Source organism: Malurus melanocephalus, unplaced genomic scaffold (genome assembly GCF_030028575.1).
Source record: "Malurus melanocephalus ecotype Western Australia unplaced genomic scaffold, MMel_1.1 scaffold_1439, whole genome shotgun sequence".
NCBI classification, from domain to species: domain Eukaryota; kingdom Metazoa; phylum Chordata; class Aves; order Passeriformes; family Maluridae; genus Malurus; species Malurus melanocephalus.
In genome coordinates, this window is record NW_026624671.1 from 3,326 (window position 1) to 21,452 (window position 18,127).

Consider the following 18,127-nt stretch of genomic DNA (forward strand, 5'->3'; position numbering starts at 1 on the left):
GGAGGGGAAGGGGGGGCTTTCAGGGATCAGGAGCTGCCGGCTGAGTGCGGGGACTTCTCTGTACTCACGCCCCCGCCTCGGCGCACAATAAATAGACCAAACCTTCAAGTATCAAGCGCCAAATGCCCCCCCTTTCCCCCCAAAATCTGGACCAAGTTGGGGGGTGGAGGAGTTGTGCAGTGGGGGAGTCGCTTCAGCTTTTGGATTAAAACCCAAGAAAAAGAATGTAAAATGTTTTCCTCTGGTACCGAACCCTCATGGGGGGGTTGGGGGTCGGTTTTAGCATGTCCCCCGCCCCCAAAATGTGCATTTTTGGAACAAAAAGAGGTTAAAAATGAGGGTTAAGAACCAAACCCAGCACCAGCGAGGTCCCAGGGGGTAGGGGAAGTGGAATGGGAGGTGTCCCCCCTCACCAGTGGCACTGGGGGAGCCAAAATGAGTGTTCCTCCAGTGGAACTGGGGGGGAGGGAACAGGGGGAGCCAAAATGGGGGAACCCCCTGATGTAGTGGAATTTGGAGTCAAGGGGGAATGGGGGGGTGACAAAATGGGGTATTCCCCCCACAGCAGGACTGCTGGGACCCAGAATGGGGTGGCTCTTGCCACAGTGGGACTGTGGAGGCATGGGGGAGGGCTAGGGAGGGCACTTGGGCCTTTTTCCCCATCTCCGAGTTCGGAGTAAAGACAGATTTGTTAAAAACCATCCGGAGGGATTTGGGGGGACACAGGGAGGGGCTCCAGGAGAGGCACGTGGTCCCCACACAACCAAAACGATGGTGAGAGAAAACAGGGTGGGCTAGGGAGCCTGGGGGTGGGGCCGGGAGCTCTTTCCCCCAGAGCCCACGGGCTTCTCTGTAACCTACGCCCGCAGGAGTGGGGGGAAAAGCCCTAACAATGCTTTTTTTCCTCAGTATTTTAGTTTTTTGGGCACTTCCCAAGGGAAACTGTCCCTACCAAAGTGGCCATAGGCTGCAGTCCTCTGATAAAGGGGCTTCTTCAGATCCAGATCCCTGGAATACACAATTCCCGACTCAGTGAGGCAGCCCTAGGGTCCAGCCTTCGCCCCTTCCCTGCCTGGCCCGGGGTTCCGCAGCGGCGCCTCCGCCTCCTCCCCACCCCGCGGGGCGGTTGGAGCTTCCCCAGCCACTCCCCCAAAACACCCGGCACGCTCCCGGCTCCGGGGAAGCTCCAAGCGCTCGGCTCCGGCGGATACTTACCCTGTCTGCGCCCCGAGCGCGCCTTCTCCTCCAGCCGAGCAGCTCCGCRCCGGGTCCAGGGCGCCAGGCGGTCCCCAGGCTGCTCCGGGAGGGACCCCCGCCCGCCCCCGCCCCCCAGCACAGCCCCCCCACGCCCGTTACCTGACGATGACCCCGGGCCGTAGGTCGAAGTTCTTCTTGACTATCTCCAACAGCTCCCGCTCGCTCTTCTGGGAGGTGCCGTAGTGGAAGATGGAGATGGACAAGGGGTGTGAGACCCCGATGGCGTACGAGACCTGTGTGGGGAGGCAGGGTGCGGGTGACGCTGGACCCTCTGGAGTCTGGGGAGGGGAGCCCCAGCACCCACCCGGAGCAGCCTCGTCCCAGAGCAGCACCCACCTGGACCAGCACCCTGCGGCACAGCCCAGCCTTGACCAGGGACTTGGCCACCCAGCGCGCAGCGTAGGCGGCCGAGCGATCCACCTTGGTGTAGTCCTTGCCCGAGAAGGCGCCGCCTCCGTGCGCGCCCCAGCCCCCGTACGTGTCCACGATGATCTTGCGGCCCGTCAGCCCYGCGTCACCCTGTTGGGGACAGCAGCGTCACGACCGTGTCCGTATTGTCACCAGTGCCACCATCACGGAGCCATCACTGCTGCCACACCATGCTGTAACCACTGTTGCTTTATCACTGCCACCATAACCRCACCATCTGTCACCACTGTGCCATTGTCACCACCATATAAACACATCCACCATACTGTCACCACCGTGCCATCACCACCACAATCACACCATTGTAACTGCCACCACTATGCCACCGTCACGCTGTCACCACGTCAGCACTGTCACCGTGTTGTCACCACCCCTCAGCCATCATCACTGCACCATCACGGCTGCCACCATCACCGTTCCATCACAACTGCCATCACCACCACTACAGTGTCACATTTGTCACCACAGTGCCCTCAGCCGCACCTGGGGCCCACCGATGACGAAGCGGCCGCTGGGCTGCAGGTGGTAGATGGTGTCATCATCCAGGTACTTGGGGGGCACCACAGCCTTGATGACCTTCTCCTTGAGTGCRTCGCGCATCTCATCCAGACACACGTCCTCATCGTGCTGCACCGAGATCACGATGGTGTGCACCCGGATGGGGATCACTGCCCCGCGGTCCTGCATGTACTGCACCGTCACCTGCCAGGGGACACCAGTCAGAAGGCAGCCAAGGGAAAACAAGGAGCTCTTGAGGCCTCTGGGGACCTGCCAGCACCTCACCTGTGTCTTGGAGTCGGGACGCAGCCAGGGCAGGGCTCCGYTGCGGCGCAGCTCAGCCAGCTTGGCATTGAGCTTGTGCGCCAGGACGATGGTGAGGGGCATGCACTCCTCCGTCTCGTCTGTGGCGTAGCCGAACATCAGCCCCTGCGGCACAGGGACAGGGGTGTCACACCCAACCCTCGATCACATCCAACGCTCGGTCACACCACAGCAGCCCCGCAGCCCCAGGTCTCACCTGGTCACCAGCACCAATGTCCTCCTCACTGCGGTCCAGGTGCACGCCCTGGGCGATGTCCGGGGACTGCTGCTCCAGGGCCACCAGCACATTGCACGTCTTGTAGTCAAAGCCTGAGGGGGGAAAGGGAGCTGTGGTGAGCCCAGTGCCACCCTTGTGCTGTCACTGAGGTGGTGGCMCCCCGGGACACACCTTTGGAGGAGTCATCGTAGCCGATGTGTCGGATGGTGTCCCGGACCACCTTCTGGTAATCCACGTTGGCCCGTGAGGTGATCTCCCCCGCCAGCAGGATCATCCCGGTTTTGGCCACTGTCTCTGCAGGAGAAAGCGTGACATCAGCATGGTGTCATCTCCACGTCACTCACCCATTGTCTCCTTGTGCCCTTACTCACCACAGGCCACCTTRGCATCTGGGTCCTGCTTGAGGTGGGCGTCCAGGACAGCATCACTGATCTGGTCRCAGATTTTATCTGGGAACATAGAGAGCAGAAGGCGTCACAGTGGCGTGGGACAGCCCAGCACGGCACGGCACAGCCCTTCCTTCCGGAGCCTCTGGCAGAGGGATYGGAGCCCCATAATCCAGGAGCGCCCCCAGGGTGTACACAGCCCTCGCCTTGTCCCCAGTCTGGAATTTGAGGCATGTCCCAGTTACGCTCCAGCTTCAACCAAGGCTAAGCCCTGTGGCACCATCAAGGGGATCAGACCYGTGTCTCAGCTTCCCAAATCCGCAGCATGCCAGCTTTCAGCAGCTCTGCCCCCAGCCAAAGCTGTTCCAGCCATACCCCACCAGACACCCAGCTTCCTCCTGCTTCTGAGGTGTTTTGTTAGGGTGGGGGGTATTCAGGGTGTCCCAGGGGTGTCCCAACGGCCACCCGTGTCACCAGGACTGCGGGTGTCCTTGGCAGCGACCTTCCAGAAAGTATCTGGGTGAGGACAAGGTAGCGCCCAGCTGAGGTAAGGGGAAGAGGGTCCCCTGGATGCTTTTTGGGGTAAAGGAGTGAGGAAATGGACCTCACATCCTCCTCCCTCAGGCAGTGTAGGGAGARCCCCAGAGCAGCCACATGTTGTGCCATCAGGCTGTGCGTGCTGGAGCCAGAACGACTGGAGCTGTGGGGTGTTGGGAGTCCAAGGGGAACCCGGAGCTGAGGGGAACTCAGCACGTACTGGGGGTGCCCTGATCCTGGGTGCTGGAGTGTCCGGAGCTGAGGGGGTTCCAGGGTGCTGGGTGTGCCCAGGCAGCGGGTGCTGGGCGTTGGCAGCTGCCTCCGCAGATTAACGGTCATGTGCCCCAAATCAGCGAGGACAAAGACTGGGGTAGACCGGCACCGGCTAATACCGAACTGGGGTGACTCCAACCACTCGCCGAGAGCAGTATAACCCCCCAGCTGCGGCGGGAGGACACATCTGGGGAGACCCACGACGCTACATCTCCGCCCGGGCGACACCGGAGACACCCTCAGGGGGCGTAGGGTGGACTAAGGGCGACACCCCGCGCCGGGGTAGGTGTGTGAGGGTCACCAGGCCTGTCTTATCCCCGGCATCCAGGCGAGGGGGGAGCCCCCAGCGGGGGTCCCACGGGGTGCGGGGGCACCGGGAGTTGCTTAGTCACGGCTGAGTCACAACGGTACCGGGCCCCCCCCGCTCCATCGTCACCCCCGTGTCCCGCCCCACGCGGGCAGCACGTGCGCGCCGGGCCCGCAATGCGGCGAGCGCGCGCCCGCCTCACACTGCGCGCGCGCCCGCCCGCGTCACCGCCCCCAACCCCCCACGCCCCCGGCCCACCTTCACTCCCTCCATCCTCATCCTCACCCTTATCTTCATCCTCACCATCCTCATCCTCCCCCCCGCCCGGTCGCGCCTGCGCAATAGCCGCCCCGCCCAGCCCCGYGCGGCCCGCACCTGGGTGCCCCTCGCCCACGGATTCGGAGGTGAAGAGGAACGTGCCCCCCTCGATGAACACCTCGTGGAAACCGTTCAGTTGCCCGTTCATGGCGGCGCGATGGGCGGCGATAGGCAGCAGGGGAAAGCACGACAGCAACAGAACCCAAACACCGCCGCAGTAGACTGAACGCGGCCCCTGCCGCACCACCTCTAGTTATAGCCTCCTCGCCACGCCCCRCTGCCGCACCCAGCCAATGGCGAGCGAAATACGACCCGCGGAGGAGAGGGGACAGAACCACTGCAGTCGGGCAGGGGGAGCRCGTTACGTAACCTGCAGAGTGGGCTCAACCGCTGGGGAAGCCCTGAGCATTCCGATGCCAGCGGAGCAATGACTGGTATTCAACTGCCGGTCAGACAGTCTCCTCTATTCCGCAGAGCGTGGTGCTGCAGGCGGGCACCAATGCTCCCCGCCGTACTCTCCCGTGGAGGCCGCATGGTGCCTCCGGCGCGGCCCTGMACCTCCRGGCGCGCGGCGSCGYGCGCGTGCGCCTGGCGACGGKMCGGGGCACGCATGCGCAGTGCACGGCCGGCGGGCAGCGAGGACGACCCCGCCCCCCCGCCGCCATCTTGCGCACGGCAGCGTCGCCATTGTGCGGCCTCGGGCCCGCCTGCAGCGACCCCGGCCCGACCCCGCCCTGGCCGCAGACTCTGGTCACGACCGATCCCGCGGCTGCCCAGGCGCTGCGGTCCGGCGGGGCGGCTCTAAACCCGGGCACGGCGGTGATGRTGCCCTAGGCCGTTAGGGCCACTTGACGCCTGATGCAACCAGAGCCCGGTGTTACCAGTGCAGAAGTCGCCCCGGCTGCGGCTCCTCCCGCCACCACCTCTGGTCCCGGCTCGGGCACCCCCACAGCTGGCTGCATATGGGGCTCCCCAGGGCTCGTACAGGAACGGGTAGGCAGGAGGTGGACAAGGACATGTGCTCAAGAGAGAGTGACACCCAGGACTGGCAGACCCTGACATCTGCAGATGCCCAGTACAGACATCTAGCACCCACACAGCCACATCTGATGGACACCCAGACTCCGTGCCCACTGGCACCCCCAGCCCTGGGACAGATGGACACACAGATACCCCCACACAATGGACAGATGGACAGACACATTCCTGTGTCCAGGCAAGGACAGAGGGACACACCCGGCCATGTGCGCCCGGGAGGCGGAGCCTTGGACACGACCCACCCCCCGTTATTTGCATAGTGGGCGGTGTTTGTCATTTCACCGTGTTTTTGCATTCAGACTTATTTGCAAGTTGCTTGCACCAGGCCACTCCACCCGCTGCCAGGGTCCGGGGATGTTGCAAACATTCCCGACCCCTCCCACTCCCCGCTACCACAGGAGAGGGTTTTTTTTTTTTTTTGTAAAAAATGGTTTATGGGTTCCATTTTTGTATAAAACGTGGGGGCAGCTGAGCCCCTCACCCACCCCCAGCTGCCACCCCACGGCCCGCGGTGTGTCCTACTCAGAATCTAAACCCATCCCAATGTTTCCTCTACAGTCAATCCTCTATGCTCTTCCTTTGAACTATTCCTTAAAAAAAACTCCTCCTTTCCCCGAGATGTTCCTGTGCCCAGGTACAGTACGATGACGGGGGGATCCGGCGCCACGCTCCCTCTACGCTGTTTTCTGTTGTCCCTTCTTCCCAATCAGGGACTTGTGGATGTGGGGAATGACACCTGTGGAGAGGAGGGAAGAATTCCTGTCAAGCCACTTGCAGAATTCCCAAGACACTCCAAAAAATCCTCAATTCCCCATTTTGTGAAAATCCAGTATGAATGCTGGCTGACTGGATCCCTTCAGTGTGAATCTAGGGAAGCAGCAAGCCCATGCATTTATGCCAACTGCCAAATTCCATTTCATTTTCCCGTATTTCCCCTTCTTCTTGCTAAAATCCCCAATCAAGGATGGAAACGTGGGAATGATGCCCACCTCCACCAGCAATGGTGGCTTTGATCAGGGAGTCCAACTCCTCATCACCGCGGATGGCCAGCTGCAGGTGCCGGGGTGTGATCCGCTTGACTTTGAGATCCTTGGAAGCRTTCCCGGCCAGCTCCAGCACCTGCAGGACACCAGCAAGAGGTGGGAATGCCATGGGMAGGGGTGCAGGGTCTGGGGAGGGGGGTCCTACCTCAGCGGTCAGGTACTCAAGGATGGCTGCACTGTACACGGCTGCCGTGGCTCCCACACGCCCGTGGCTGGTAGTCCGAGTCTTCAGATGCCTRTGGATGCGGCCGACTGGGAACTGGGGGGGCAATTAAAAACCTCATTAACACCCATAGCCCCGCCCCAATATGCATAGTTATACCCTATACTGCTGACTTGGGCCCAAAAGATTCCCCACCYTGCCTGGCTGCAGCTTCCAGGAGCAACTCAACACAATCTTCTCTAAACAGAAGATATGTTAATTATAATGATCCGATTTATTATTRATATATAAAATTAATATATTTCATAAGAATACATTATGTTATTATATATAAATATATTATATATATTGCTCTTATAAAGTAATGACATAATTGCACTTTGTATAGCATAAAATAATTGCATTTTAAGTTATTATAATTATTAAGCAGAATATATAATGACAATCATTGATTCTCCCAATTAATCTTCCCATCCTCTCTGTCCCACCTGACTGCAAACCCCCTTTGTGAGCCCTCCACACTCCATAAGCCTCCAAATTCCACAATATTCRATTTTCACCCAAAACAAGAGGGTTTTGGGCCCCCCACCTGCCAGAAATTCCTGTTTTCTGTTGATTCCATGAGCCATACCTGTAGCCCGGCTCTCTGGGAGCGCGACACGGCCTTGGCCTTGGCCTTGCCGCTGTCCTTGCCCGCCTTGCCGCCAGCCTGGGGGAGAAAGGGGCCTGTTAATTAATCTAATTAATCCCTGATTCCAAACAATCTCGTTAATTCTAAGACAGAGGGATCTGCTACAGGATAATCTGGCAGCTCCCTGGCAACTCAGGGCCTCTCAAACCCAGATTCAAGAGGACAAGGGAGATTTTCAGCATGCAGCAGCTGYTCCCTCATSCARGYGTCTTATTCCTGCTGCCACTATTCCCAGTAYTTTCCAGAAAAYGMCAAATGGGAGAAAACCAGCCCAAAATCCYGTTGTCAGGCAYTGTTTTTCAGCACTTGTGAGGCCAGTTTGATTTCAGCTTCGATTTCTCCAAATTGTGACACTGGACACTAGGCAGAACATTGCTCCTGTACGTGGGAATGTGAATCCTGTGGGATTCAGAGATAAGTCCCTTCCTACTTCACAGTATGTGGGAGCCCCAGAAATTGTGGATTTAATGAAAATCATGTTGGAAGTGGTGGAAATGCCAAAGCCAAGCCTTTGGGAGTTGCTGAGTAACAAGGAAGAGCCAAGCACGGGTTTGCTGGGCTCTCCCATCCGCTGTCAGGAAATTCATGGATTCCAGGGATATGGGAAGACCCCATGACGTAATGAATCACTAATGAGAGCCATTCCTAAGGAAGGCACAGGGAGCTGCACCCTTCATGTGAAGCACATCAGCAACACAAAATCTGCTCCAGGTAAAAAAAAAAAAATAATAACCACAAAAAAACCAGGAGTAATAATCCCCCAAACCAAGTTTTTCAGCCCAAAGAGAGACAAGAAGCAACAGCAGAGAGAGAGCAGAGCCTGAAACACCCTGGAGAGTCATAATCCCTGTTTTTATAGCACATATTGATCCCACAATCCCCATCTCCTCTAAAAAGGAGGAATTTTGACTCATGGTGAAGGAGCTGAAAGGACCCAGAGAYCCCAGAAGARCAAGTGGARCACATTAATCCCTAAAACAAGATGCTGGTCAACCTGGGAACATCCAAGATCTGTGTCCYGTCYCATCCCARCMAGSTGGGAGTTAACACAGCTCAAACATTGGAAAAAAAAATTAGTCAGGAGAGGGCATTAATTAATCCCGAGGTGATTAAAACAAGCAGAGGATGCCGGGTGAGGCCATGGGGGATCTGGCTCTGGGAATGGCAGGACCTGGCAAACCCACTCTGTGTCCTGGCAGTAGMAACAGGAGGGTCTTCAGGGATGATTTGGAGAAACGGTGAAGCACCAGGAATTACTTTTATCAAGAGAAAACATCACTCTGTAAAACTGCCTTCCTCAAAGGAGGATTTGAGGGGTTGAAAGGAAGATTTATGGGAAGGAAAGGGGGATTTGGGGATATTTCCTTGCTCTAAGAATAAAAGACAGCTTTGGGAAAAGCACTGGCTGTTCCCACTGAGGGCTTTTATCGGCCAGCTGTGAATTTTCCCACTACTACACCAGGTTTTCCTGCTTGGAGCTGCCTGCCTGATACATCTTTACAGGGGGGTTGACTAAAAAGAAGGAAGAAARGTCTCGCCATGGAAATGCCAAGGTTTGTCCCGATTTTCACCAACCCTCCACGGGGTTTGCAGAGGGAACACAGGAGGTCCCCCAAGCCCAGCTGCCCCYRGCTCCTCATGAGAGCTCATAACACTCCAYRCAGGGAWTGAAGGCTCCTGGRCTCCTCCCTCCTGAGGAGGGAATTCCGAGGATTCTCTCCYCACCCTCCCYCCAGAACTGGGGCTCCCAGGGACTCAGACAATCCCTGTGACATCTGCATCCCTTCTCTCCACCAAAGCTCYTTGCTGGAAGCACATTCCCGTGATAAAAATCCTCCCCAACTCTGACATGCGGAATCCCTCACAGCAGGCAAACTACTTTTTTTTTTTTTCCTTGCTTCAAACAGGATAAAACCCCTTCAAACAGTAACTTCTTATCTCCTGTCGCACATTCCCAGACATCCCCAAGCACAATTCTTGGCGGCAGCAGGGGTTGCATAATCCAACGATGTTTCCATGTTAACGCTGAGGGATCGGGGCCCTTATCTCCAGCTCTGGAACCTCCGGGAATGCCACAGTCCCCCATGGAATCCCCTCAAGTCCACTTGTGGATGCACAGAACCTCCCAAGGATCCATAGAATTCCTCAAACACCCAATCGCCCAACCCTCCCGCCCCTCTGATACCACAGAACCTCTCGAGTCCCCTACAAACCCAGAGAAATCCCTTACAGATCCAGGGAACCCTTCAAGCTCACTGCGGATCCACAGAACTTCTCCTGTGGATCCACAGGGTATGTTCACAGAACCTCCCGAACACTCCTGCAAAYCCATAGAAACCCCCTGTGTAACCACGGAACCCTCCCGCGGATCCATGCAGTACCCCAAGCCCCCTGTGAATCCAGGGAACCCGCTCAATATCCCCCCACGGATCTTTAGAACGGCCCAGAGCATCCTACAGATCCACGGAACCTCTCGCAGATAACCCGAACCCACATCCCACCTGCCCGCCCTCGCTGACAGCTCCAGACCCGCCTCCCCCCGTTCTCCCTACGGGCCCACACAAACGGGGCACCGGGGAGGTTGAAGCCCCGCTTTTGTTGCCCCGCGGCCCAGGCCGTTCCCTCGGGAAGCGGGATGAGATGTATCCGCGTAACCCCGGGGGAGGCGCCGGGCGGCTGACACAGCCCGCTCGTGCCCCTCGGYTGACGTTTCCCCCCCGGTAGTCCCTTCCTCCCGCCCAAACGAACTGAAAACAGCACAAATCGCGACCGAGGAGACACCGGCCGACACTGCAGCTCTCTGACAGCGCCGGAGGGCACCGGCAGGGCCGGATTTGGGGGGTAGGACRAACCCCCTCCCCAGGAGCCAGGCAGCGGCAGCCACGGGGCACCGGAGGAGCGCCGGGCCGGACCCAAGGTCACGGATCAGGGCCCGTCTCCCTGGCCCCGCTCGGCCTGGGCCGACAACAGCGCCCRTTGGCGGCCCCACGGGGCCCGGCTCACACCGACCGCGTTGTCCTGGCCAGCCCCGCGAGTCGCAAGGCCCCCRGCTGCCTCTGCCCTCACCATGGTGCCGCCGCCGCCGTCCGAACCCCAGAACCGCCGCCGCGCCCGACCCGCCTCAGGAGCCTCCAGACAATGACCCGCCCGGGCGGGGGCGGCGGGCCGCGCCGCACCGCCACCAATCACCGCCTCCCATACTTATTTGAACATCTCWCGGTGCCCAATAGGAGAGCCGCTTCTTGCCCCGTCCATGMCTGGCTCCGCCCCGCGGCTCGTTTAACGGCTGTGTTGCCTTTGCACACGGCACGCAGCGGGGTGAGGGCGGGGCGTCCTCACGTGGGTGACGTCACCGCCCGGCGAATAGAAAGAGAGAGCCCTGCGACAGTGGGCGGGATCATGATGACGGACAGCTATATCAGCCAATGGGACGGCGCTGGTGTTTCCCGCCCATTCCATCGCCCCGCCCCCGGTCTTGTTTGTGTGAGGGGAGGAAGGGGAGCTCGGGGAGGGGATAGGACACGAGACTGAGGGGAGCGTGGGTGGGCGGGGGTTTGTTGCGTCCGGGAGGGTCGAGGGTCCCGCTGCGCCCCAGACCCTTCTAAAGGGTTCTGTCGGGCCAGGGGCTTCTTTCCTGRCACGGCCCCGGCRTGAGAGGAATCCGCCCGGGAACACYCAGGCCCGCCGGTRCCTCTGACCCTCCGTGTGTTTCTTTCAGGCAGTGCAGAAATAACCGGCGCTGCCCCGTAGGATGAGGGATAAGGGCAACGGTAGTGAGGTAACATAGACCCTGCAGTTTCTGGGGCGGACCTCGAGAGCCCGAAGGGATTGTCAGTGATGGCGGCAGGAGTCAAGTGTGGCTAAAGAAGGCCCAAAATTCATAGTCTGTACTGTTGGGGGGTGTGGGGGTGCCTTTTCGGAACAAACGTGTCACAGTAAATAAAAACTGCGTTTCTCGTGACGAGCCCATTTTAGTGTCAAATTGTGTGACGAGGTGAGTTTGTAAATGGAACTGGGGATTCCGAGCGAGGGTCGGTGCCAGGGCAGCCCAGCCCGGGCTGGGGTCGGTGCCAGGGCAGCCCAGCCCGGCTGCACCGGGTGCGGTCACTGTCCCCTCCCCACCGGCTGTCGTCGCTGCTGGGCCGCGGTTTCCCCCCAGCACCGGGCAGGGTGGGGGTTACGGCACAGCCGCCGCTCCTCGCTGCACTGCCGGGGGCACTCAGGGGGTCCCCAGCCCCACACCCTCCCTGCTCCACGCTGACCATGGCTGGGGGGAGGGAGGGAGGGAGGCACCTGTTACTGTCTCCCCCGGCTGTCCCGGCCCCGGTGCCACAAGTGCCCTGCATTGGGCGGGGGCGAGGCGCACCCCGTCCCTCGCTGCAGCTGTCGGGAGACTCAAGGCGGCCCCCAATTCCCCGTCCCACAGCCGCTCTGCCCCGGCTGCACGGGCTGGGAGGAGCAGGAGGGCGATGAGGAGGAGGATGACGTTTTCATCTGTCACTGTCACTGTCCCCCCCGAGGTTCCTACCCTGCCCCTCAGTTTCGCTGCAGCACCGGGCTGGGGGGTGGTGTATCCCCCCGCCCCTCGCTGCAGCTGCCGGCGAGGCTCAGGGTGCCCCCAGCCCCTCATCCCGCAGCTGCTCCCCGCACCCCAGGGCACGCAACACCGCCCGCACCTGCCCGGGCAGCAACTGCGGGGGGCTGGGCCCCCACCCCGGGCACAATCCAGAGGCCCCCCGGCTGTCCCCACCTCTTCCAACCGGGGGGGCCGGAGCAGCTGCGGGATGGGATGGGATGGGGCCGGGGATGGGGCCGGGGATGGGGCCGAAGCAGCCGCTCCTGTGGACCTCGAGGACGTGCGCGCTGGGGGCTCGGAATGGGGCGGGGATCGGGGGTCGCGCCAGGCCCCGGTGTCGGTGACAGTGATGGCGGTGACGGCGGCGGCGGCTCATGCGCAGGCGGGTCCCTGCGTGTCCTCAGATGAGCCCGAGCCCGCAGGGAGCCGCAGCGCGGGGGGAGGGGGCTGCAGCACCGCCCGCGGGGACACGGCACGGGCACGGAGGGGACACGGCACACAGGCACACAGCTGCGGGCATGGCACCGTGCTTGGGCACACGCCACACGGCCGTGTGATAGCACGCACACTTGACACACACACACCGTGCACGGCACACAAGCCTTTCACATCTGTGCACGCACCTGCCTGAGCCATGGCACACACACCACACGCGTGCCACACCAAACCCTCCCAGACTTACCCTTGCACACAGGCAGCCGTGTGATGGCACACACTCCTTACACAAATTTTACACACACACACAACCCATACCAGGCAGCCATGTGGTGGCACACATGCCTTATACTCACTTTACAAATACCTTACACACACCCACATGCACCCCCTACACACTTTACACACACACACACCTTATACCCGTGCGCACACCAGCCCAAGCTGTGACACACAACACACCTGAGCCACACCACCACTTCATCCTAACCCATCATGCTGGTACCTCACACCCCCAATTCCCCAGAGTCAGGGAAACCCATCAGGACAAGGTGGGGGACCCCATGTGCCCCTTTTGTGCTCCTGACACCTTCACATCCCGTGTGTCCCCGTAATGCCCCAGGTGACCACCCCACCCCACACTGCAAAGGTGGCATCAGCTCCACCCTCAGGGCCCCCCATGGCACCCACAAGGAGCAAGTTGGGCCCGGGCTGGTTTTCATTCACTTTTCCGCATACTTTATTTGTTACAAACATACAATTCTTTAAATATAGACTGTAAAACTCCATTTGCAAAAATCTGCTACGTCAGGAGTGCTCGGAGCAGGAGGAGTTCGTCACGTCGGCCTCGTCTGCGCTAGTGGTAACACCCAGGACCTGCCTCCGGCCCCTGGAGCCGCCCCGCCGGCCGCAGGGAAGGGACACGGGGGCCCCGGCCCCCCCGGCCGCCTAAAGTGCAGGTTTGCTTTAGTTTTTGTTTTTCTTTCATTAAAAAAATAACAGGAATAAAACTTTCTTTTTTTTTTCTCTTTTCGGCAAAGGGACATGGTGGCGAGCGCTCGGGGAGGGAGGTGGCGCTCCTGGGGGATCTGCTGCTCTGAGGAGGATCCGGCGCTCGGGAGAAGGATCCAACATTCATAGGATCCAGTTCTCAGAGGATCCAACTCTCCGAGGAGGATCTGGTGTTTGAAAAAGAATCCAGCTTGAAGAGGAGGGTCCAGCATCCGGTGGATCCGTCTCTCAWGAGGATCCAACTCTTGGGAGGGTCTGGCTTTCAGAGGATCCAACCTGGAGGAGGATCAAGCACTCAGAGAAGGATCTGGTGCTCAGAGGATCCAGTTCTTGAAGGATCCAACTCTTGGAGGAGGAACCAGCTCTCAGAGGAGGATCGGRCACTGAGAGGATTCATCTTCCAGAGGATACAAATCTTGGAGGACCCAGCTGTCAGAGAATCCAACTCTTGGAGCTTCTGTCTCTTGGAGGAGGAGGATCCAGCGCTCTCCCCACCGATGATTCTCCAGCCCCCTGGCTGGGATGGATGACCCATGTGCTGGGGCCCAGTGAGCCACCCGTGCCAGACCCATGCTCAGAACCCCCTGGGGCCGCTGYTCTGAGGCAGCTCCAGGCCACGCCGTGCTCCTCCCCAGCTGTCCCGCCCACATCTGGGCTCTCCTGCCAACACCCAGCCCYGACTCCACCACTCCGCTTGGCTTGGTTCTGGTGCTGCTGGCTCGACCGGCTCCGCGAGGATGAGGAGGCTGAGGAGGGGCGATGGCACCCGTGGCCGGGCCTCGCCCTGCAGGAACATCTGGGAGCATCCATGGAGCTGGCTGGAATTTCCCACTGGTAATACCTGCCGAGCTCCCTGGTGCATTGCCCCGCACACCCCTAGTGCTCCCTCAGCTGCTTTTTAAAAAATCTTTTCCAGTTTTTTGTGATTTTTTTYCCCCACTTTTTTTTAGCAGAGGCCCATGAGGGGTTGGGTTGGTTTTGTCACCAACATGAGGAGCTGCTGGCATGGCTCGCCTGAAACATCCCCCACCGCCCTCAAATCGCCTGGAAACACGGCAGAGAATCCAAATTTTCTTCCATATTTTTTAGGGCAAAAAGAATTGAAGCTGATTGAACTTGCCCTGGAGGCACCACAGGCTCTGGACCCAGCCACTTGGGGTATTTCCAGCGAATTTTGGGGTGCTGTACAAGACTTCCAACTTTCTGTCTGTACAGCCATCATTGTGTTTTCCATTGGCCCCTATGGGGCATCAAAGCTGGAAGTACCAGGAATTCGGATTATTTTTCCCCCTATTTGTGGTTTAAAACGTAAAAAAAAAAAAAGCAATTTGCCCATTTTCTACAGAATTCAACCCAAAACCCAACCGAATCTGACTTATGTACACACAGCCATGTCTATACACAGAGAGATGGGAAGGGGGTTTGGGGGAGATGCCRGCGTTGTCCCACTTTCCTGGGAAATACCCACCAGCTCCTGGGGGACTCCAAGAGAAAAAAAAMCCCAAAACTGCCCCCCAAGCTCCCCTCCCCCAAGGCAGCCCCCACAGCCACTCCCCTCACTCCAGCGGGCACCTCAAATCCCCTTTCTTCCCCATTTTATCTCATTTTGGCTGTTTTTTCCGCTGTCTTCCCCCGACGTGCTCTGCTCTTCCCACCCAAATGGAGCTGTGGGAGGTTGTGTCCATGCATCCAGCGCTTCTCCGGCCAGGAAAGGCTCCCTGAGCCGACGCCGGGAGCTGYTTTTTTGGGTTTATTACTGGATTTTGGTGGTTTTGCCTTTTTTTTTTTTTCCTCTTCCAGGTATTTCTAGCCAGCTCCCCGGAGCTGGGCCGGGCTGGCAGCAATTCCGCCGCTCTCCCAGAGTAGAAAGAAGGCTAAATCACCGCAATTCAGCCAAAAGAAAGAAAACCAAAGGAATATATATATATTTTTATATATATATATATATATATATATATATCTCATCCTCTTCAAAAATAAAAGGAGAGGTCCCGCGGCAGGACGCCGGTGAGTCCCGCGGAGCTGGGAGCATTTTTTTCCCCCCAAATCCGTCGTCGCCGTCGTGGTTTATGGTTTTTCTCCGTGGCAAAGAACACAGGACCAGGAGGATGGGTGGATACAGCAGGAATTCACCAGAAAGAGCTGCCTGAGGCTACAAAATACAGTACGGACACATCGGCCATCGAGGAAGGACTATTGCTCCCGTGTGAGTGAGTGAGGGATCCGGGTCCTTTGCAACGGAGAAGGCTTTAAAAATGGGATAAACGGAAGAAATTTGCTTTTAAAAATCCCTTTAAAAAGAGCGACGGCAGCGGGAGCAGCGGGATGGGGCCAGAGGCCAGACGGACGGATGGACAACGGCGTCCCTGTGGTGCAGGGGGTCCCCCAGGGGTCTGCGGCTGTTCCTCACTTCCCAATAAATATGGAGAGAAGGAGACGCCAGATCCGTGGTAATAAATTAAAGAGGCWGCTGATTGGGCGCCCAAAAATGGATTAAAAGAAAAAAAAGAAAAGTCCTAAAAGTGGTGAAACCGTTGGAGAAGAGGCAAAACTTTGGAATGAGAGCGACGGAGTTCAGAGTTCTGGGAAAACGGGGTGAAAAACCGGAATTCTGGACAGGGCAGGAYTGAGCAGAGGAAGTGAAAAAGAATTTTAAAAAAAGACTATTTCAGAGTGGAAAAATGTGTTTAATAGGAGGTGGCTGGAGGGGCCAGGCGGCGCCAGGGCCGGGCCCAGGGGGGCAAAAAAAGACAAAAGGAGGCAAAAAATAACAATAATCCTCCAAAATCCACCCCCAAGGTGCCGGGGCCAGGCGTGGCTATGGATTTGGGGCCGGAAAATCCAATTTGGGTGAAGCCAAGGGGCGGATTCCGGCGGGTCCTGGTGAAACGGGGCCGGAGGCGCCTTATTTGGAGAGAAGGGGAAGATGTTTCACCCCGTCGAGTTTTTCCTTGTGCTTTGTGCCGGCGCCTCCCCCTTCCCGGCGGGAAACAGGGGGAGGGGGGAAAAACGGTCAGAAATCGGCAGAACAGWGGAAATCTTCCCTAATTGTCAGGGAGCTGCCAGCTCAGGGCAGGTTCCAGTTCGGGTGCCCGGAGTTTGCATCCCAAAAAATCAACAACCAAAAAAAAAAACAAAAAAACCAAACCAATGTGGAAAGAGGGGAAAAAAAAAAAAAAGGAAAATGAAGGAAAAATCACAAGCCGAGGGAACGGCCGTTGGTCCAAGGTGCCTCCGCTGCCCCCGCCGGGCGCTGCCGCTGCCCCTCGGCTCCGGGGCACTCGGGTGCTGGTTTTGATGGGGAAGCACCGGGAGGGGAGGGGGCTGCGGGTGACTCCCTGTCCCCCCCCAAAGCAGCGAGTCCTGGGGGCCGGGGGGTCCCATGGTGGGAGCAGAGGAGGGGGCAGGGGGGCCGCGGGCGGCGGCACGGTCGGGCCGGTTTCTCTCTCTCCGGTGGCGGCAGGAGGGGGGGCTCGGGGGGCTCGGGGACCCCCGTGCCTCACCGCTGCTGGGGGAGGGGGGGGCTCGGGGACCCCTTTGTCCCATTGCTGGGAGYGGGATCGTGGGGGATTTGGAGACCCCTTCACCCCGTCGCTAGGAAGAGGGTGGGGGGGCTCAGGGATCCCTTTGCCCCATCGCTGTTGAGGGGGGTTCGGGGACCCCTTTGCCCCGTCACTGGGAGGGGGGATCGGGGACCCCTTTGCCCCAGGGCTCGAGGGGGGTGGTGGGGGGCCGGCGTCGGGGTCGAGGGCTGGGGGGATCGGCTCAGTCGTCGTCCACGTCGTCGCCGTCGGAGTCGTCACCGGCGCCGCTGCCGCTGCCGGGCCCCGGCGGGCCGGCGCGCCGGTCGTAGAGCTTGTCCCGCTGGCGCTCCTGGATGTCGCGCATCTCCTCGGCGTAGCGGCAGAAGGCGCCGCCGAACTTGGCCCAGGCCTTGTAGGGGACGGTGATGGCGTTGCGGTAGGACGGCTTCACCTCGCTGACCCGCAGAAACACCCCGTATTTGTTGCAGCCCACGTCGAAGAAGAAGCGCTTGGAGTCCACGGTGATGGACGTGCCCTCGGGCAGCTCCCCGTAGAGCCCCCCGCCTCCCGGGCCGCCGCCGCCGGGGCCGCCCAGCTCGTCCTCCTCGCCCCCGTAGTCGTCGATGAGCTTGGCCAGGGCGTCGCGGAACTCGATGAGGCCCTGTGCGGGCAGCGCGATGGTCTGGCCCTGCGTGGAGCCCAGCCCCGGGCCGCGGTTCACGGTCTGGCGGACGCGCAGGAAGCGCCCGCGCTGGTTCTCCTTCAGGTCCAGGTAGTACTTGCGGTTCTCCCGCACCAGGAACTCGCTCTTGAGGGCGCGGCGGGGGCCGGCGCCGTCCTCGCCCGGCGGCCCGGCGGCCTGGGCCAGCTGCTCGGGGCTCGACGGGCCCAGCTGCGCGTAGTGCTCGATGAAGTCGCCCAGGTAGTCGCGGAACTCGGCGGCCACGGCCATGGAGAGCGTGAGGCGGCTCTTGGAGCCGCCCGCGCCCACCTCAGCGATCTTGAGGAAGCGGCCCTTGGCGTTCTGCTTCACGTCCAGGTAGAAGCGCTTGTTCTGGATGTCCAGCCGCTTGGACGCCAGCTCCTGCGTCTCCTGCTCG

General features: G+C 59.4%; 3 protein-coding genes across 3 annotated transcripts in view; all 3 read right to left on the reverse strand.

The window, feature by feature from the left end:
• Window positions 1-6: 6 nt before the first annotated feature.
• On the reverse strand, window positions 7-4,881 carry LOC130586981 (S-adenosylmethionine synthase). Its single transcript, XM_057387926.1, has 9 exons — window positions 4,604-4,881; window positions 3,097-3,174; window positions 2,897-3,019; window positions 2,705-2,817; window positions 2,470-2,613; window positions 2,170-2,388; window positions 1,594-1,776; window positions 1,357-1,490; window positions 7-1,008 (listed from the first exon to the last, which is right to left on the reverse strand). The coding sequence occupies exons 1-9, from the start codon at window positions 4,692-4,694 to the stop codon at window positions 906-908; spliced, it is 1,188 nt and encodes a 395-aa protein (XP_057243909.1). The 5' UTR covers window positions 4,695-4,881; the 3' UTR covers window positions 7-905.
• A 1,115-nt stretch (window positions 4,882-5,996) lies between these two features.
• Window positions 5,997-10,736, reverse strand: LOC130586983 (histone H2A.V-like). The gene is given in 5 exon segments (XM_057387928.1): window positions 5,997-6,320; window positions 6,574-6,703; window positions 6,773-6,886; window positions 7,422-7,499; window positions 10,548-10,736. Coding segments are annotated over 5 exon segments (573 nt in total). The 3' UTR covers window positions 5,997-6,258.
• Window positions 10,737-16,652: 5,916 nt separating this feature from the next.
• PURB (purine rich element binding protein B) overlaps window positions 16,653-18,127 on the reverse strand; it is a 2,466-nt gene continuing 991 nt past the window's right edge. Inside the window, exon 2 of the mRNA XM_057387927.1 lies at window positions 16,653-18,123. Coding sequence (XP_057243910.1) covers window positions 17,269-18,123 — 855 coding nt within the window. The 3' untranslated portion in view covers window positions 16,653-17,268. The remainder of the gene's footprint in view (window positions 18,124-18,127) is intronic.